Genomic DNA, 21,029 nt, shown 5'->3' with positions numbered 1-21,029 from the left:
GCATCGGACGCGCCTCCTCCCATTACAGCTCGGAGGCGGGCGGCTCCCTCCCGCGCGGGCAGCTCGCGCGGGCTCCGCAGGGCGCGCTAGCGGCGGGGCGGGGTGGGCGGGCCCGGGCCGCACGTGGTGGGACTGTTCTTCCCGCTGGGCCAGGCCCCCGCAGAGCCGCCGCTCTGGTGGAGAAGGGGGAAGGCCACCCTCGGCCCTGCTCTGGAGAGGTGTTTGATCCTTGGAGGCCCCGGAATTGGAGACTGGGAGGAGAGGAAGGGAGGGTGCGGCAGGGCGTGAGCGTTTCCTGCGCGACGACTACAGGGTGGGAAGCCGCCTGGCAGGGGCAGGGAGGCGGGCTGCAGAGTGAGCCACCCACCACGAGGGTAGCCGGGTCAGCGGAGCAGGGAGCGGGAAAACGGGGTTGATACATACCTCGGCCGGCGGGCTGGAGCAAAGTGCAAGATAGGCATCCTGGAGCATGGCTGCCCTGGTGTGCCACAGCCGCCCCTGGTGGTCCCAGGGGCCCGACGGGTGGCGCGCGGGGACACACGTGGCCGGACGCTCGCCGGGCTGTGTTTACATTCTGCAGCCGCTCCACGTTGTGCTGCAGTCCTCGCCTCCCATTGGCCAGCTCCCCAGCCGAAGCTGCGCTCCTCCCGCAGGGGCGGGCCCTTTTGGTCCCCTCGTCTCTTAGGAAAGAACCGGGTTCCTTCAGGCCTTGGCGGGACAGCCAGGGTGCGCCGCAGGATGTCCACTTCCTGGCCACTCTTTGCTCGCCCGAGCCGCCACCACTTGGCCGTACGCCGTGTCTGAGCCGCGGCCTGACACCCCCGCGATCCGGGACTTGAGGGCGGGAGGGGACAGGAACGTACTGGCGGGAGATGCGGGAGCCGGGCGGCGGGGAGCCGGGACGCGGAGGAGGAGCCTCTAAGACTGCCTCCCGCCGCCGGGCCGCGCAGGCAGGTGAAGCGGAGCGCAGGTGAACGCGGACTGAGGGCCTGGGCGAGTGGGTGCTGCAGCCCCTTGCGGGTGGGCCGGAGCCGACTGAGGGCAGGGCGCGGGACGCGGGCCCGGGGGGCGGGCGCCGGCGGGCGCGCGGGGGAGGGGAGCGCGCTGTCCGGAGGTGTCAGGCTGAGGCGCATGCGTGCGGGGCGGGCCTGGCCCGGCCTATATATTGGGTTGGCGCCGGCGCCAGCTGAGCGCCGAGCGGTAGCAGGTCTGGCGGTGAGGAGGTGCTGGGTGCAGGGCGGGATGCGGGAGGAAAGAAAGCCCCCTGGGCCGATGATCCCGCGGGCGGGAGCCTCGGGGAGGAAAAGTGGGAAGGCTGAGAACGAGGCGGTCGGGGTATGGGTCCCCGCGCTCCGCCTCTGTCAGGACTCTTGGCAGGGGGCTGGGGAAGCGGTGGGGGATGGAGGGATGCCCCGAAGTGGAAGGCCACGGAAAAGCCCCTCATTCTAGGAGCTTCTCTCTTCCACTTCCATTTGGGGGCTATCTCTCGGGAAAGAGCATGGGGGTCTGGGTCCCCTTCAGGGGGAGAGAAGTTCCCCGACCAGCCCAGTTTTCCCCTTTTTTAACTCCCTTTCCTTCACTCCCACCCCTCGATCTGGGGTCTGGGTCCCGGTGCCCCTTCAAGCGACAGGCAGGGCCCTGTGGGGCCGGGAAGGAGGGAAAGGAGACTGAAGGACGTGACACAAGTTCCCTCCGCCCTCTGCTTCCCCGCCACCGCCGCTCTCCAAATTGGCGCGGAACCGGCTTCTCCACAGCCTTTCGCCTCCACAACCCCCTCTCCCCGCGGCTCGTCCCGGATGGGAGAGGGGAATTGGGGGCACTGCCCAAACCCCATTCGGGGTGTGCGGGGGCAGGATGGAGGACGCAAAAGAAAAAAACCCCTTTGGGGGAGATCTGTCTCCCTGAGTGTTCTGGGTGCTTAAGGTGCTTTGTAAATTTTTGAAGACACTTGCACCCCGGCTGTATATTGGCTGTACATTCAGTTGGGGAAATGCAGGCACGTGTCCAAAATTAATACCATGAGATAACTAAACCAGTGAAGACAGCACGGTAAACTGGCTCAGGCCATCTCCTGAGGGACTTGGCTGTAACCTCTGAATCAGCGTCTAACTGGCACTTGGAGAATACAGATGACAATGTATTTGACTCGGGTTTTTCCTCTCCCCTCTAGAGGTTTCATACACCTGAAAGAAGAGAATGTCAAGACGCAGGTAATGTTGTCTTGGAGATATGTTTCAAAGTTAGCTGCTGCGTTCGAAACTCGTGACTTACTAAACTTCCTTTTAAAAAATTTATTATAGTAGCCGTTTACAAGCGAAACAGCAGCCCCAGCCCAACCAGACGGATTCCCCGCAAGAAGCCCAGATAATTCAGGCCAAGAAGAGAAAAACAGCCCAGGTGAGTTAAGGGAAGAGGAGAGAGGAAATTCCGTGCTGGGGCCTTAGTTTAACAGTGGTCTTTTCTATTTTCCAGGATGTCAAAAAAAGGAAAGAGGAGGTCACCAAGAAACACCAGTATGAGATTAGGGTAATGCATAACCGGCTCAGTGGATTTGAGGGGAACAAATGCAGGACGAATAAGAATAGGATTGTGCTATTGCTTTGCAATAGAAAGATTTCTCTGACACTTAATGCCCCTAGAGGTCAGCAGGCAGGCGCTTATCATACTTTAGGTGGCTTGTATGTGCCTGAATCCTACTACAGCTGCGGAGTAAGTTTGCCTTGAAGCAGCTGGTTCCTCTTTGTAAATCCCTCCCTCTTGGAGCTGCCTGGCGCACCAAGGCCCGCCTAATCTGTCCAGTGTACTGCTCTTTGTTCCCTCTCTGACTACAGTGCAGGGTCCTAATAGCCGCTCCTTGGGGAATAAATAGGATCTTGATTCACTGACAGACTGGCACCCAGCCCTCTGCTACCTATTCTTTCCTATGTGTTATACAGAAAACATTTTGGTTCTCTTTGAAAGCAGCATTGATTGGGGAAAGGGTCCTTTAAGTATTTAAGTAATTGATTACACTTGATTCCATTTTTAAGGTTTTACCTTCAAGTATTCTAAAGTATCAGAGCAGACTTAACTGGAAAAAAACCTTTTTATAAAACAAGGTGCCCTTGCTACTGCTGCTAAATACAGACGGAGAATTTCAAATTTATAATCTTGAAAGTGATTAGTATTTGACTAAAGATGCATTTTGTCATTCCCCCCTCCTCCAATACTTAATATCTTGTATTTTCAGAATTTTTTTGTCTAAAACATCTTGTTACTCTTTATGAAGACTGATATGAGCTATACAGCTTATTTATAAAATATGAATGTCGAATTAACCAGATTGTCAGCAATGTTAGCTAACAATGGTGTTTGGGGAAAACTGTAGACTGTTTAGAAATATTAGCTTCCATTTATGAAAGATCCAAGACAAAAGCTGGTTTCCTATTGCATGAATAGGCAGTCGTCTTTTCTTTTTCATGACAGAATTGCTGGCCACCTGTATTATCTGGGGGTATCAGTCCTTGCATTATCATTGAAACACCCCACAAGGAAATAGGAACAAGTGACTTCTCCAGATTTACAAATTACAGATTTAAAAATCTTTTTATTAATCCTTCACCTTTGCCTGACTTAAGGTAAGAAAAACTCCAGTAATTTAACATGAAAGATTAAAATTGTACTAATATATGCTACTACTTTGAGTTATTTTTGCCTTCATAGGAAAACTTGTAAAAAAATTGCTCTTTACTAATATTCAAGCATATATTTTATCTCAGAGTAGTGCTATCTGCAAATGATACGGGTATTTAAAACATTGGTTCTATAAAGTTATTTTCGTTTGCTTGCTGAGTATAGTAAGCCTTATCAGAAGAACTGAATCAGCTTTTTTATGGAGTTTAAATAATTTATCTAAATTGTTAAGGTGGAAGCATTTTAACATGTACAGCATTTTCATTTGACATGTCAACCCTGTTTCTTACCAAGCTTAATAATGTCTATATGTAATTTTTTTTTTAGTAAATGCATATGACTAAGAAGTACAGCTTATACAAAACGTAGTAATTTTTATTTGGCTTTAATAAGCAAATTAATGGGCTCGGACATTTAAACTCAGCAACCCTCCCCTTCCCCATACTCTGTCCCACCTTACCCCCACTGTAGGTGATTCTACTATTGATGATCTATTTGGAGATGATGGAGACTTGTCTATACTGGGATCATATGCTTTAAATACTTGCCTCTTTAGCATTGCTCTTGAGAAAACATGGTTATCTTAAACAGGGACCTTTATAAATGATAAACAAATGGGGACTAGAAAGCACTCTTGAAATCTATCAATTTAGATTATCATAGTCTAAGTTCTTGCTGTATAATTTCAGGCTTCTCCTTTTTCATGCTAAAGAAATGGTTTCTAAAAATTAAGGTAATTTTTTCCTACGTTACTTTAAGAGCTTCTCCTTCCAACTTCTAATTCAAAGTTAGATTTCAGTGTCTGGAAGCTGAGTTTATTCTATGTAAAACAGATAGTTTGTGTATTATGTAGATCACACAATTGAATTACTCCTTTATTCCCCTTTTCATAGCTGGGGATGTTCAACGGATGTTTGGCTAAACATGTTAAAAAAAGAGACCAGATACGTTCATGATAAACATTTTGAAGTTCTGCATTCCGACCTGGAGCCCCAGATGAGGTCAATACTTCTAGACTGGCTTTTAGAGGTATGTTCCAGTAATACACATTTCCTTTGTATGATGGAAAAATACTTAGATGTAAATGTACTTTCCACGTGTCCTCAGGGAATATTATATATTGCCAGCAGTCATCTTTTGGGGGGTATTTAGTGTAGTTGATGGTACCAAAATGAAAAATGATCTAAGAATAAAATCATGAGGACACAGCCACTACATTTCATACAACCCAAACCCAAGTCAGAATTCCTGCTATCTGTGGATACTGCTGAGTTCCAGGCACTGTTCTAGGTGCTGAGGATACTCAAGATGAACAGGATATACAGTTGATGAGGTTCTGAATTCTGCTATGGAAAGTGAAGAACCAACACTAGGTTTCAGTGCCCTCAGAAGTCCTTTTCACCATCACCAAAATCAAACTATGATTTGGAATCCCGATTTCTATGTCCTAAACAGTAAGGAGGCTTTGACTGTCCAGAAGCCCTAAGCCCTCTAGGCTACATGTAGCTTCCCTTTATCATATACCTCTATTCCTTTCAGAAATACACTGTACCATTAATCTAAAGCAATAATAGTGATCCCGAAGTCCCTAAAGTTCTGTGCTAGAATTTTCTGTTTAGGCGCATTCCCTTTCTTTGCATAATCTAAATGCGTCTCTAAAATTATTATCGAGGAAATTACTTGTGTTGATGACAAAGTGATTTTCTTCCAACCCTTGGATATTTGCTCTCTAGTTTCCCTGTCTTTAAGACAGAGATGATGCATTCTAAGAGAGAGACTAGACTCTAGGCTTTTCGGTGCAGTAACACAGCAGAGTAGATCTCAAGCTATCAGAAGTTTTTTTTTTTCTTTTAAAGATTTTCTTTTTTTTTCCTTTTTCTTCCAAAGCCCCCCGGTACACAGTCGTGTATTTTTAGTTGTGGGTCCTTCCAGTTGTGGCATGCGGGACGCCGCCTCAGCATGGCCTGATGAGCAGCACCATGTCCGCGCCCAGGATTCGAACTGGCAAAACCCTGGGCCCCAGAAGCAGAGTGCGCGAACTTAACCACTCGGCCACAGGGCCGGCCCCTCAGAAATTTTTAAGGCTACAAAACATTGTCCTTTTGAGTCAGGTCATCTTATTCCTTATTCTGACTAGAAAGGAAAATTATTTTTCAATTATGTGGGTACAAGAAGCTACTTGGGTTTTGACTTTTTCTGAGTGTCTAGTGATCTGGGAAGCAACTTAAACATGATTATGTTAGTTTTAGTTTTTTTTTCCTTTTTATGTTATACTGATTTTTATCCAGTGGTTGTCTATCAAATTTATTCCTATTTTCCCTTAAATATGATTGTAGATGCAAAATCGTATCGAATATAATATAAAAGCAAATCCAGTAGAGCATTAAACTCTACTTTGTCATAGTGTATTCTTTCAGTCTAGGAATGCAAAGATAGTTCAACATTTGAAAATCTATTTATTATTTTAATACTTTAAAGGATGAAAATCATAAAGTCTCAATAGATGTGAAAGACATTTTTTGAAATTCAGTATCCATTCCTGACTTTAAAATATGTAGTAAACTTAGGAATAGGAGATTTACTTAACACATTGTTTATTAGAAACTCATCTATCTATCCCTGTGTTTCCTCAACTTTAAAATGGAAATAACGGTCTCTACGTCATGGAGTTATTTTGAGAATTAAAAGCTTTTCCTATAGTAAGTGTGGAAATGACAGATACTATTTATTATTAATAATGCCAGTGACACATTTGGGGAATTCCTATCACAGTCAGAAACAAGGGATAAGATAAAGATTTTGTCTGTCGCCAATGTTATTCATTCAGTTTTCTTCTGTAATTTTTAGCCAATACAGTAAAACATGAAAAATAAATGAGATAAAAATACTGAAAGGAATACAGTTGTCATTTTGTAGTTAAATGTCTACCTAGAACAATGAAGAGAATCAATCAGCTGGAACTTTGTATTAGGATTAATAAGAATATAAACTAACCATGAAAATTTGCCCATTTATCAGCAATAAATAATTAGGTAATAGAAAAAAGTTCTCAATCATAGTCAGCAAGAGTGTAAATTTATCTTGGAATAAATACATTAAGTCCATGTGAAAAAACTATACAACTAATAAAAGTAAATGAGGACAGTAATAGATTGTTTATCAGTACATGTTAATCCCCCCCCCCCCATCTTAGCTTTGGTATCCTAAAAAGCAAAGTTGGGCTTAAAAATATTCTAAAGTCTAAGAGATAACTTTATAATTTGGAGAAATTTATGGAATAATAGTTAAATGTTGGATTCTTCTCTAGGTATGTGAAGTATACACACTTCATAGGGAAACGTTTTATCTTGCACAAGACTTTTTTGATAGATTTATGTTGACACAAAAGGATATAAATAAAAACATGCTTCAACTCATTGGAATTACCTCATTATTCATTGCCTCCAAACTTGAGGTAAGTTCTCAAAGTTTATCCACAGATACATTTACCCTACATCAACATATTAATCCCAGAGAATACTACTACTTTTGATATTAACTCCTTAGGAAAGATGAGTGGGTTTTTCCAATTCATTTTCTGAACATTATGATTTAAATGGAAGGATAAATATCATGGTTCCCTTCGTAGTATCTAAGTCTCTAGTTTAGATTCTGGAATTCATATCTAGGTGGAATGTTCCATGGCTCATTCTGCCAAACAAAATATACCAATGCTGTTTCTATATACATAATTATGGTACTTGGATTCAATAGAATGGTCTTTGAAAACTAATCAATCAAATCAAATGAAATAAATACTATGTTGGATTAGAATAATGGTCTAATATCCAGACTAATATTTCTGTGTCTGATGGAGGTGGCAGGATAGAAGGCAACTTTTTTCTGGAGATTCTTCTTCACACAATCTCAATCTACTTTTCTTAAACAATATATTATGGATATCATTAATACCCTCATCTTAAATTTTTGAAGCCTGTATTGTTTTGAAGGTAGGAGGAGGACTGTGAATCATGCATTAATTTCCTTAAGCGTATTTTTCTTTCTTCCAAATTTGTTATTTGAACTTCACAGGCTATCCCCAAATTCTGCCAAATTTGGTGACTAAGTTTGTTTTCAGTCTGTCCTTACCTGAAATCATACCGTGTTTCAGGTATCTTTCTAGACTGAAATCTTGATCTTCTAGTCTGTTCTCATCTGTGCAGGCCTCTCTTCTCCTTTGATCATTCTAGTTGTTCTTCTCTAGACTCTTCAGACAGACCTGTCGTCAGCCACACTGCACAAAGTACTTTTTGATTAACTATAATTTTATACTCGGGTAAAGAAAATGTCTTTGGTTTCTAGACCTTATTTGTTGACTGTCTTGCTTTGGTCTGACCAATATACTAGGCAATCTTAAAACAAGTTTGGCTTTTTGTTTTTTAACTGAAACGACTCGTTAAAATACTCTAGTTGTTTATTAACCAAAATTCAAGATCAATTCTATGAAAATAAGTCTCAATCAATATAGTTAGCTAATTTAGATACCCAGATATGAAAAATATCTTTAAACATAAGGTTCCTTTGGCTATCATAGAATTATTTTACTAAGGTTTATATAGCCATGTGCTACAAAACGACGTTTTGGTCAACAACGGACTACATATACAACGGTGGTGCCATAAGATTATCACCATATAGCCTAGGTGTGTAGTTGGCTGTACCATCTAGGTTTGTGTAAGTACTCTATGACATCCACACAATGATGAAATCACCTAAAAATGCATCCCTCAGAACATGTCCTCGTTGTGAAGCTGTTCTTAAAAATGTAGCCTGTATGTAGTTTGTCTATAATTCTTTTTTCATCTCAGTCTCAGCTGTGCTTAATATTAATTTAAAAAATCCATTTTAAAGGAAATCTATGCTCCTAAGCTCCAAGAGTTTGCTTATGTCACTGATGGTGCTTGCAGTGAAGAGGATATCTTAAGGATGGAACTCATTATATTAAAGGTAATAATAGTTATATCTTTATTATTTCTAGTTGCAATTTAGTAACTTAGTAGTTATTACTGACTCTCATAGACTACAATGTAAGTAGTCAAAACTGAGGTTTTAGTATTAGGATCCAGTTCTAAGAGGTTAATGCATCAAAATATTAACAATGGTATGGATGGGAGGGGAATTTACTTGTAGACTATTTTTCTGTATCTTTCAAGTTTCCTATATTGAGAATATATTACTTTCTTAAAACTGATTAAGGACACTTTCAAAATATATAGGTAGTTAGCATAGGATGTGTATATAAATGAATTCCAAGAATGATTCTCAAATCTTAGTTCTGATTTTCTCCTTCTTCCAACAGATAGGCAATGATTTCACTGCCTTTTTTATTCTTTCTATATGCAAAGAAAAGGGCTATTAATAGAAGGCTATTAATCAGGCCTTGAATGAGAAATTAAAGGGTGAATGTTAGCTACTAGAAAGTATGTTACTAAATTTGGACATCATAGGTTTACAAGAAAACACCAACAATATAACTTTCATTTACAAATTATCTGTAAACTACACATTATGAATTAAATTATGTTTTCAAACTATAAACATTCAGATTGATAGCTCTGCTGGAATGGGATCTTGCTGGCATGTTGATATTGTTCTAATAACAAAGTTATCCAGATTCAAACTGGAAGTGTACTACAAGGAGGATGTAAAGAGAAGATGGAATTGTCTAGGCAGTCCTACAGGCATTAAGACTCTGCTCTCTCAGTGTTTTAGACTTCTTATAAATGGTAAAGTCCCAGGGCTTCATGGAGGGAAAGATATATAAATTAGGATATGTCTTTTTGGTGGGGGGGGGGCAGTGAGGAAGATTCGCCTTGAGCTAACATCTGTGCCCATCTTCCTCTATTTTTTTTATGTGGGATGCCTCCACAGCATGGCTGATGAGTGGAACAGGTCTGTGCCCAGGATCCCAACCCACACCACAGAAACAGAGTGTGCAGAACTTTAACCACTTGGCCCTGGGGCTGGCCCCAGATTTGTGTTTTTTTAACTTTCACATTTTGACCAGAAGCCAGTGGAGATTACGTAAAGAAAAATTATAGAATCATCTCTTGGAAGATCTGAATGGAATTAGCTGTGGAGTCATTGAATACAATTAAAAGGGCAGTTTCAATAAAGTAGAGAACAGATTTGGAAGACCATGGGCTACAAGAAATTAGAACAGTAGGAATGAATAACAGGCTCAATGAACTTTGTAAATAAAAACAACTAGAGAACAATAAAGGGGTCTATATCAGTAATAGACTGTAAAACACAAGCAGCTTTAGATTGTATCTAGAAATATTTTTAATAAAAATAAAAGGGGTCAGAATAATAAAACTCCTAGGAAGAAATAAGCCTATAGCAGAGAAAGTTTCTTAAATCACTATTTAAGAAAGTACCTATATAATGTGGTGTATATATACTTACGTTTATTAACAGGCATTTTAATTTAATCAACAGGCTTTAAAATGGGAACTTTGTCCTGTAACAATCATCTCCTGGCTAAATCTCTTCCTCCAAGTCGATGCTCTTAAAGATGCTCCTAAAGTTCTTCTACCTCAGTATTCTCAGGAAAAGTTCATTGAAATAGCTCAGGTTTGACATTTTTATTGAATATATGCTAATGTTAATAACAGGTTTTGTTTAGTGTATTTATAATCTTAAATAGGCTATATGACAGCATATTGAATTAAATTCACTCAATTGACTAGAACAAAACTTCTAATGCATAAAATTCTATCCCTAATATTTATGTTGCTTAATAATTCTAGAAAAGTTTTTAAACTTTGAGTTTAACTATGAGTACTTTTCAGCTTTAGGAGTCCAAAATAGAAATACCTCTTTTTGATATAAAATGGGAAAGCTATTTTTCAGCCAGTTGTCTTTAGGCTTCACAATGGTATGATTATCTTACTCTTAAATTTGAATACACAAGGTAGCTATTTTACATGTTAGAATTAAAATCACCTTATTTAGTTATAACATTTCTTAAAAAGTTCAAGTGAAACTTTCCTATGCCAGCTTATAACAAATATTCTAACAAAGTAGCTAATTAAAAGATGAGGGTACCAGTCTTTCCTGCCTACTTCTTACAAGAAACATCTTAAGGCTGCTGTAACTGTCATATATAAATGAAGAAAATCTACATTTTTACTCTATGTAGGATGTGAAAATCTTACATATGGAATTGAAGGAATTGAGGTACTTTGAAGTAGGTTTTAAGTAACCTAAGTTGAAATTTAACTTGTGTTTTAAATCTAGTAAACATATTATGAACCCTAAAACTAGATAACCAGTAAATATTCTGGACTCGGTTCATTTTGTAAAACTTCCTAATGAAGGCTTAATAATTTTTTCCGTCAGAATTCCCAGCATCACAGTTTATCATAAGTAGCTATATCCTTTTGATAGAGAGGGCAGACCTTTGATAAGCTGATAAACAATAAAGAAACAGTTTCTAGGGGTATATAATAGTAATTCATTTCCAACTCTTCTACTCATGTTTACCTTCGGGACCAATGGGGGCAAACATAAATTGTTTTATTCCACTGGATAGGTATCGCCTCAGGCCTCTGAAATCTAGCCCTTTCACACTATCCCACTGCTCCTTGTTCAGCTCTTTTCCTGCCTGGATTACACTGCCTTTTAACTAGTCTCAGTATTTAGAAGCAAGTTCCCTTCTTGTGTATCTGCTTCACCACTGTCTGAGGGAATCATTCTTTTTTTTCAGATTGGCAACAGTGGTTAGCTCAGGTGCCAATCTTCTTATTTATTTCTTCTTCTTCTCCCCAAAGCCCCCCAGTACATAGTTGTATATTCTAGTTGTGAGTGCCTCTGGTTGTGCGATGTGGGACGCCACCTCAGCACCGCCTGATAGCAGTGCCATGTCAGCGCCCAGGATCCGAACTGGCAAAACCCTGGGCCGCCAAAGCGTAGCGCACGAACTTAACCAGTCGGCCATGGCACCAGCCCCGGATCATTCTTAAAATGTAACTTTCATGATTTAAAATCTTCCAGTAATTTCATGGGGCCGGCCCGGTGGCACAGCGGTTAAGTGTGCACATTCCACTTCTCGGCGGCCCCGGGTTCAGCGTTTCAGATCCCGGGTGTGGACATGGCACCACTTGGCAAAAAGCCATGCTGTGGTAGGCATCTCACATATAAAGTAGAGGAAGATGGGCATGGATGTTAGCTCAGGGCCTGTCTTCCTCAGCAAAAAGAGGAGGATTGGCAGTAGTAAGCTCAGGGCTAATCTTCCTAATAAAAAAATAAATAAATAAAATCTTCCAATAATTTCAATAAAGTTGTGACTTCTTAAAGATCCTTTATGATCTAATCTAGGCCATCCTTCTCCAGCTACCCTCTTTTCTTTTAAAATAAAGAATGAAGGAAAAGTACTCCATGCTTATTTCTTACTTTTTACTTTAGGTGTGCTGAACTACCTGAGTTCCAAGTGAAAGTAATACTTTCGCATTTATCTTTTTAAATGCTGTTTCCTATACCTAGAACATTCTCTACCTCCCAATCTTCCTGGCTGCCTTGTCTTTTAAGATTCATCTAAGCAGCAGATGTCTTCCTCATTCTGGATTAGGTGCCCTTCTTACTAGTACACATCATACTGCATCATAACAATCCTTCACTTGTCTGTTCCCTTCCTAACCTACAATCCCAAAACTCGGCTTCCTTCAAGGGTGGTGGCTGATTCATCTTTGGATCCTTGTAGTTGTAGCAATTCTTGGCATATGGTCCCACATCATAAGTACTCTAAAATGTTAGCTGATATTTAGTAGCAACATTTAGTACTTATCTTTTTCCTCCTAAATACATGTACTTTTGCTTTTTCCTTTACTAGCTTTTAGATCTGTGTATTCTAGCCATTGATTCATTAGAGTTCCAGTACAGAATACTGGCTGCTGCTGCCTTGTGCCATTTTACCTCTATCGAAGTGGTTAAGAAAGCCTCAGGTAAGATACTTTGTTATCTTCTTACCTGTTCACAACTTTTAAAGGGACTATTAATTTATGAACTTCAGCAACCTGCTTATGCAGGAATTTAAAATTTTAATAGAAAAAACTTAGTTTAGTGATTAGCTTCTCTTCTGTTAGAAGTACTTTCTAATCCTCAGTGTATATCCACAAACAAAAAAAATAAGGGAGAATGAAATTTAAATCCATTTGAAGTTAGTCAACATGATTATAGCTCTGCTTTAAGAGTTCTCTGGGTTTTGACAGTTTCAATTTCATATGTAGTAGGTACTGATTAAGAAGCTTTAAGTCTTTTTCTCCCTCAAAATAGTCACATTATAAACATAGGTCGAGAGTGATAATCTGTTCTGACTTGCTAATCTTGCTGACTTTGGTTTCTTTTTAAATGAATTTTAAAAGAACTATCTTTAAATTTGGAAACAGGAGTAAATACATTAGGCATATGTTAGATAAGTTTCCGATGTAACCTTCACATTTAACTTCTCTCTCTCTAGGTTTGGAATGGGACAACATTTCAGAATGTGTAGACTGGATGGTGCCTTTTGTCAGTGTAGTAAAAAGTACGAGTCCAGTGAAGCTGAAGATTTTTAAGAAGATTTCCATGGAAGACGGACACAATATCCAGACCCATACAAATTATCTGGCTATGTTGGTATGTTTCTTGTGGGTTTTTTTGGTCTTACTGAAACTGATAGTAAAGGATACTATGGAATAATACTTCAGACAGTTACATAAGATGGTAAGGAGAAAGTAAGTTCTAATGGGCACACTGATTTAAAAATGTAGAAAAGTTAATAAACTCAAAGCAAGATTTGTGAAGTGTCTCAAGATCAATGCCAGAAGTCCAGGTAAGAGTTTTAAAAAATACAATTATAGGCAGTTCAAAGTATTGAACCTCTAGAATATGACTAGTCACAGTTGCAAAGACAATAAAGATACCATTCTATTAGGCCTAAGTAGTCTCAGATTAATACCCAAAAGTCTGGTCTGACTTTGTTTTACTGTATCAATGCTTTATCTTACCTGTTAATCTCTGCATGATTTCTTCACATGTATAGGATGAAGTAAATTATGTAAACACCTTCAGAAAGGGGGGACAGGTGTCACCAGTGTGCAATGGAGGCATTATGACACCACCGAAGAGCACTGAAAAGCCACCAGGAAAACACTAAAGAAGTTAACTAAGCAAACAAGTTGAAAGTGACCAAGTATTGGATAGAATTTCATAGAACTGAACTAAAGTTTTACAGGAAAATAGTGCTATGACTGTCCTAGCCAATTCAGAAGTTTCACTGCCATTCTTTGATTTTAAAAAACCACTTAAAATTGGCACTAAGGAAGAAATCTGTTTAAAGAAACAGGAGGACTTGTTTACAGAGATGACTTCATTCCCAGGGTGACTGAATAGAAGCCAGCCACGATTTATGCCATGACAATTTTTTTGATCTAGTGTTACTATGTTTATCTTGATAAACTAGGAATTTTATCATTGGAGTTTTGGACTAGATAAATGCTACCTTAAAGGGTACATTAAATGATACAGTACTTTGAATCCTAGTTTTTAGATTCTCAAAATTCACACACTCTTAACTAGTGCAATTTGGTTCTTGAAAATAAAATTTAAACTTGTTTACAAAGTTTTAGTTTTGTATTAAGGTGACTAATTTATCTACAGCTGCTGTAGCAAGCTATTATAAAACTTGAACTTTTACAAATGGTGAACTTTAATCTGTTTTTAAACTAGTTTATTTGCCTTGCCATAATATTTTTAACCATCAAGGCTTTGATGAACATGGTGTTTAAACTGTGCTCTATACAGTGGGAATACCAAAGAAATTACAAACAAGATAAATGCTGTGGCTCCCACCTGGGACTCGGACATATAGTTTGCTTTATAACAACTTTTTTGTACATCACAATTTGGGTGAAAAACTTAAGTACCCTCTCAAACTATTTATATGAGAAAGTCACTTTATTACTCTTAAAATATCCCTAAGGATTTTTTTTTTAATTTAGTGTGACTAAGGCTTTATTTATGTTTGTAAAACTGTTAAGGTTCTTTTTAAATTCCTACGTTATGAGTTAAGGACAGTGTCAAAGTGATAAAGCTTAACACTTGACCTAAACTTCTAAATTTCTATTTTCTTAAGGCAGAAAAGTATTAAATGTATACTGACTCTTAGAAATCTATTTATAAAAAAAAAACTTGACAACAACTTGCTGTATATAGACTAGCTACTTCTACATAAATATTTTAAATTAGCTTTTTAAAAAAAATTTCAGCCTCAAATGTGGATTTAATTAGAAAACAAATTATTCTGTTACTGGACATGTGAATCTGTTCTTCCTTTGAAGAAATTATAAATTTAAGCTATTGTTATGGTGTGAAGGCTTCTGTATAGTTTTTGTTTTTAAACTAATGTTTCAGAATTTTGTCTGAAAAGAAAACACCACTAAATGTGTACATATGTATTATATAAACTTAATCCTGTTTATTTTTAGCCCATTGTTTAAAAGTTAAAAAATTAACTAACTGCTTAAAAGTAAAGTTTTGCCATTGCTTGGAGAAACTTTTTTTTCCTTCTCTGTGCTGCCAGCTGTAACACTTCTTCTGGGTTGCTTGCGTTCAATTCTGTCTGGCCGATAGCTTTGATCTTCCAAAACAAAAAAGTGATGTTATTTAGAGGTGTAGTCAAAAATAAAGGCTTGCTAGTATAGATATGACTATCTACATGCTAACAATGATACAGTTAGTTTAATGATTAACTGAACCTCTAATTATAAATGCTGAGAGGTGTGGAATAAATTAACATAAAGACTAACTAACACCACTCCTAAGGAAAAGATCAATTGCTGAACCAGTTTATGAAATTATCTTCAGTAACATTAAGTAAATTCCAGTAAATAAATTCTACATTATAATTTGACACATGACACATTGTTATAGTTAAGGCTCCTACAAAACAGTTTGAAAAATCCAAATTCATTTTTCAGTGCTTCACTTTTTTAATGTACAAAAATAGCCAGTTGCTCAGCTCTGTATCATCATATAGTGACTCACTTCTTTCATGATTAGAAAGAAATACCTCAGCCTACTAAAAATCCATAGTAGTATTTTGCCCTGGAGTGTTTTGTGAGAGCATGTTTTAGGACCTTAGAATTATCTTTAGATTGAAAAAAAAAAATTAAAAAAAGAACTTCTTTAAAAACAAAGACTACTCTGGTATGTAACTTCAAGGGACATAAGACTTCAAAAACTGATCGTCAGGTTAGGGGAGTAATAGGAATTGCTGAATGATGCCATTTCAGCATAAGTGAATCCAAGTGGAAAGACCTGGTAGTGGGGTATAAATAGTTATTTCAAACCTAGCTATAGAAGTCCAAGGTATAAGACAGAAGTTGTAAGGTGCCAGATATTTGAGAGAAATGATACACCCTATGTGAGTAGTAGTCAAAAGTATGAGTGGATGAGATGATCTTGGGAGAATGTTGGGCAACCAGAAAATAAACCAAGGACTAACTTATTGTGAAAACCAAGTTTTAAGGGGTAGACAGAGGGAGATACCCACAAAGAAAAGGCAGAACAGTAAGGGAAAATAATTGAGTAAAAATGATGTCAGGGAAGCTAAAGGAATAAAGAATTTCAGTAAGGAAGGAGATATAAGCAATAGGATAAGAACTGAAAAGCATCCACTGGCCTTGGCATTTAGTGATCCATCAGAGAACAGGTTAGGAGTGGTGATGGCAGATGTCACTGCATTGGGTCGAAGAGCTTCAAAAAACTAGGTAGAGAAGGGATGAGAAGGTGGTAGAAGTAGTCAAGAAAAGTTTTTGTTAAGAATAAAGTAGTTTATATGCTATGGGAGAGGTTGACAATATAGGAGAGGAGACAACTAATTAAAAGGTCTGAAGGGACAGAATCAAAAGCACACAAACTTGCCTTCAAGGAATAGCAAGCATAACCTTTTATTGACTAAAGGAGTGGGCTTAACAATGAGTGCAGCTGTAGATTATATTAAAGGTGGAAAGCAGGGACTTGGACCCAATTTGAAGCTGGCACTCACAGGGCCACAATTCCCAAGACTAATAAGTTCCATGAGAATAGGAGCTGGTCAGTCTTCGTTCTGGTCTATTCTAACCATAGGCAAGGAAGATGAAAATGGAAAAGGGAGAGAGGACGGTAAGCATAACAAGGGGAAAGTCTAAAACAGTCCCTGAAAAGAATGTAGACCACTGACTACTGGCAGGTAAAATACGACATGAGGGGCTGGCCAAGGTTGGAGACCAGGGTTTGGTAGTGGCACGAGTTTATACGGTTGTAGGATTTTCTCCGACAGGACTCAGTGGCTCAGGAAAACAAATTTTTTAACTGATTCAGGGTTGGGACTTTTCCAGGTGAGGTGAAGGACAAAAAAGCAAAGATGCTAAAAATATTGATCATAGTAGTTTCAACAGTCAACCATAGATAGCAGAAGTTCCCAAATCTGGTTTGTCATCAGAACTAGCTGGGAAACTTAACAATTGGATTCCAGGACCTCATTTCAGACTGGCTGAATCAGTATCTCTGGGAGTGCACTGACTAGTATTTGCTGCATTTGAGGTAAGTGGGACAGGAAGCAAAGTTGCAGAGAGGCTGACAGACTGGGGAAAAACTGGTCATGAACTCGAACATCTCACTGATCACAAAGAACATGGGAGCTAGGAAGTAAGAGAGGTATAGTTTACTGGCAGAGATCTTATGTAGAACAATTCTGACTGACAGTGAGGCATGGCTATGGGGAGGGGTGGCTGACGCAGAGTAAAGGTGATAATGGAACCTGTAAAGCTAGGGGTCTTGGAAAAGTTGATCACATTTTTTGATGCATGTAGAGGAATAACCAGGAGGGTGGGTAAATGAGCTAGTAGAGAGGCAGGCAGTCTCCTTGGTATAAGCTTCTAAGGAGAAAGGGTTTAAAAAATGATACAAAGGTTTGGAAATAGCATCAAGGACCTGGGAAAATGTCAGTATTGCCTTCCAGCCCTGGATAAATTGGAAATGGAAGAATGAGTAGCCTCCAATCAAGTGGCGCTGGCTTCATGTTCTTTTTCGTTTTGTTAAAAAGATGCTGTCATCATTGTTTCCTCTAAATAATGGCTGTACAATTTAGTCCAAGTATAAAGCTTTACATGACACTTCATAAACAGCATACAGGCAATACTTCATTTTATTGCACTCTGCTTTAGTGTGCATCACAGATACTGTGTTTTTCGCAAATTGAAGGTTTGTGGCAACCCTGCATCAAGCAAGTCTATTGGCGCCAATTTTCCCAATAACATTCGCTCGCTTCACGTCTCTATGTCACATTTTGGTAATTCTCACAATATTTCTAACTTTTTCATTATTACTATATTTGTTATGGTGATCTGTGATCAGTGATCTTTGATGTTACTCTATTGTAGTTGTTTTGGGGTGCCACAAACCACAACCATATGAGGTGGCAAACTCAATCGATAAATGTTGTGTCTGTGCTGACTGCTCCAGTGATTGGCTGTTCCCCCGGCTCTCTCCTCCTCCTCAGGCCCCCCTACTCACTGAGACAAAACAATATTAAAATTAGGCCAGTCAATAACCCTACAATGGCCTCTATGTCTTCAAGTGAAAGGAAGAATTGCACGTCTCTCACTAAAGCTAGAAATGATTAAAGCTTAGTGAGGAAGACGTGTTGAAAGCTGACAGGCTGAAAGTTAGGCCTCTTGTGCCAAACAGTTAGCCAAGTTGTGAATGCAAAGGAAAAGTTCTTGAAGGAGACTAAAAGTGCTACTCCAGTGAACACACGAACAAGAAAGCAAAAGAGCCTTATTGCTGATATGGAGAAAGTTTCAGTGGTCTGGATAGAAAATCAAACCGGCCACCACATACCCTTAAGCCAAAGCCTAATCCAGAGCAAGGCCTTAACTCTCTTCAACTCTACAAAGGCTGAGAGAGGTGAGGCAGCTGCAGAAGAAAAGTTTGAAGCTAGCAGGGATGGTTGCTTCATGCAGTTTAAGGAAAGAAGCCATCTCCACAACATAAAAGTACAGGGTGAAGCAGCAAGAGCTGGTATAGAAGCTGCAGCAAGTTACCCAGAAGATCTAGCTAAGACTATTAGTGTGGCTACACTGAACAACAGATTTTCAATGTAGACAAAACAGCCTTATACAGGAAGAAGGTTCCATCCAGGACTTTCATAGGTAGAGAGCAGAAGTCAATGCCTGGCTTCAAAGCTCCAAAGGACGGGCTGAATCTCTTGTTAGGGGGTAATGCATCTGGTGACAAAATTTTAAGTTGAAGCCAGTGCTCATTCACCATTTCAAAAATCCTACGTTCCTTAAGAATAAGCTAAATCTACTCTGCCTGTGCTCTATAAATGGAACAACAAAGGCTAGATGATAACACATCTATTTACAATATGGTTTACTGAATATTTTAAACCCACCGTTGAGACCTACTGCTCAGAAAAAAAGATTCCTTTCAAAATATTACCGCGCATTGACAATGCACCTGAGCTCTGACGGAGCTCAAGAGCCCGTCACCCAAGAGCTCTGACGGAGATGTATAACAAGACTACTGTCATTTTCATGACTGCTAACACAACATCCATTCTGCAGCTCATGGATCCAGGAGTAATTTTAACTTTCAGGTCTTTACTATTTAAGAAATACATTTTGTAAGGCTACAGCTGCCATAGATAGTGATTCCTCTGATGGATCTGGGCAAAGTCAATGGAAAACCTTCTGAAAGGATTCACCATTCTAGATGCCATTAAGAATATTCGTGATTCATGGGAAAAGGTCAAAGTATCAACATTAACAGGAGTTTGGAAGAAGTTGATTCCAACCCTCATGGATGACTGAGGGGTTCAAGATGTCAGTGGAGGAAGTAACTACAGATGTGGTGGAAACAGCAAGAGAACTAGAGTTAGAACCTAAGGATGTGACTGAATTACTGCAATCTCAGGATAAAACTCTGATGGTTGAGGAGCTGCTTCTTATGAATGAGCAAACAAAGTGGTTTCCTGAGATGGAATCTACTCCTGCTGAAGATGCTGTGAAGATTGTTGAAATGACAACCAAAGACTTAGAATACTACATAAACTTAGTTGATAAAACATTCGCAGGGTTTGAGAGGACTAACGTCTATTCTGAAAGAAGTTCTACCATGAGTAAAATGCTATCAGCACTGCATGTTACAGAGAAATCATTTGTGAAAGGAAGAGTCAATCAATGCTTTAATTGTTGAAGTCAATCAAAATTCAGTGTTGCCTTATATTAAGAAATTGCCAAAGCCACCCTACCTTCAGTAACCACCCCCCTGATCAGTCAGCAGCCTTCAACATCAAGGCAAGACCCTCCACCAGCAAAAGATTATGACTTGCTGAATGCTCAGATGATAGTTAGCACTTTTTAGCAATAAAGCATTTTTAAATTGAGGTATGTACATTGTTTTTTAGACATAATGTTACTGTACTGTTAACAGACTACACTATAGTGTAAACATAACTTTTATATGCACTGGGAAACCAAAAAATTCATGTAACTTGCTCTACTGAGACATCTGCTTTACTGAGGTGGTTTGGAACTGAATCTACAATTATTTCCAAGGTGTGCCTGTATACTTTTAACATGAGTGAAAGAGCAAAGAAAAAAATATCTATGGTGATAATGATGCAACAAATTTAGGCAAGTAAAAATGGCCATAAAATTTATAGTGTTTTAGCTTATAAATCAAATTTAAATAAATGATTCATCTATTCAGTAGCTACAGAGCATCTATTATGTGCCAGGCACCATTCTAGGTATAAGCTATGACAAAACCAAGTCCCTACTCACATAGGGAAATAGCCAATAAATAAGTAAATATATAGTATGTCAGATGTAGAGAAGTGCTATGGAGAAAAATTTTAAAAGAGAAATGAGAATAAGAGTATTGGAAGGAAAATGAGGAGAGACACTATTATTTTATAAGATAGGAAAGAATGATTACTAAGAAGGTGACGTTTAAGGAGAGACCTGAGGGACATTAGAGAATATTCCTGGAAGAGAAAATTTCAAAGGCCCTTCAGTAGTGAATGTTCTGAGCACGTTCAAAGAACAGTAGAGGTGTAGCAGGAGTTAGCAAGGAGGAAAGTCGGATAGCAACCCAGAGCTCATATGCGGCCTTGTAAGCCAGGTAAAGACTTCGACGTTGTGTGAGGTGGGAAACAACTTAAAGGTTTGGAGCAGAGATGACACGATCTAACATTTTAATGTAAACAAACTAGATGTAAAAGCTCCTATTATCAAAATAGCATCTTTTAAGAAGTAAATACTGATAACCAAATTCTGGCAGTAACT

General features: G+C 39.3%; 2 protein-coding genes across 14 annotated transcripts in view; one reads left to right on the top strand and one right to left on the bottom strand.

The window, feature by feature from the left end:
* Positions 1-337: 337 nt before the first annotated feature.
* On the top strand, positions 338-14,921 carry CCNE2 (cyclin E2). 9 transcript variants are annotated; one of them, XM_014841685.3, is made up of 12 exons: positions 338-970; positions 2,171-2,210; positions 2,301-2,397; positions 2,473-2,526; positions 3,466-3,617; positions 4,566-4,701; positions 6,980-7,126; positions 8,563-8,658; positions 10,153-10,287; positions 12,545-12,656; positions 13,172-13,329; positions 13,736-14,921. In XM_014841685.3, the coding sequence occupies exons 2-12, from the start codon at positions 2,197-2,199 to the stop codon at positions 13,847-13,849; spliced, it is 1,215 nt and encodes a 404-aa protein (XP_014697171.1). In that variant the 5' UTR covers positions 338-970; positions 2,171-2,196; the 3' UTR covers positions 13,850-14,921. The 9 variants fall into 9 exon arrangements, with proteins under 9 accessions (XP_014697171.1, XP_070337023.1, XP_070337021.1 ...); XM_070480922.1 differs by having other exon boundaries at positions 860-970; positions 2,304-2,397; XM_070480920.1 differs by having other exon boundaries at positions 868-954.
* The window catches only part of INTS8 (integrator complex subunit 8), a 66,980-nt gene continuing 59,685 nt past the window's right edge, over positions 13,735-21,029 (bottom strand). For 3 of the 5 annotated variants that reach the window (XM_014841682.3, XM_070480918.1, XM_070480919.1), the window contains one exon: positions 13,735-15,331. In XM_014841682.3, the coding sequence (XP_014697168.2) occupies positions 15,215-15,331 (117 nt within the window). In that variant the 3' untranslated portion in view covers positions 13,735-15,214. Of the gene's footprint in view, positions 15,332-16,066; positions 16,460-21,029 lie in introns of those variants that run through there. The other 2 variants (XM_070480916.1, XM_070480917.1) reach the window with 1 other exon arrangement.

The sequence above is a fragment of the Equus asinus genome, chromosome 12 (assembly GCF_041296235.1).
Source record: "Equus asinus isolate D_3611 breed Donkey chromosome 12, EquAss-T2T_v2, whole genome shotgun sequence".
NCBI lineage: Eukaryota > Metazoa > Chordata > Mammalia > Perissodactyla > Equidae > Equus > Equus asinus.
The sequence above is the reverse complement of the archived record's forward strand: the minus strand, read 5'-3'. Positions and strand labels throughout refer to the sequence as shown.

What these genes read in the sequence shown, in the direction of transcription:
- CCNE2 (XM_014841685.3), top strand. An exon ending in AACACCAGTATGAGATTAGG is followed by an intron (nt 2,527 to 3,465) that starts GTAATGCATAAC and finishes TTTTCATGACAG; the next exon opens with AATTGCTGGCCACCTGTATT. An exon ending in TTCTAGACTGGCTTTTAGAG is followed by an intron (nt 4,702 to 6,979) that starts GTATGTTCCAGT and finishes ATTCTTCTCTAG; the next exon opens with GTATGTGAAGTATACACACT.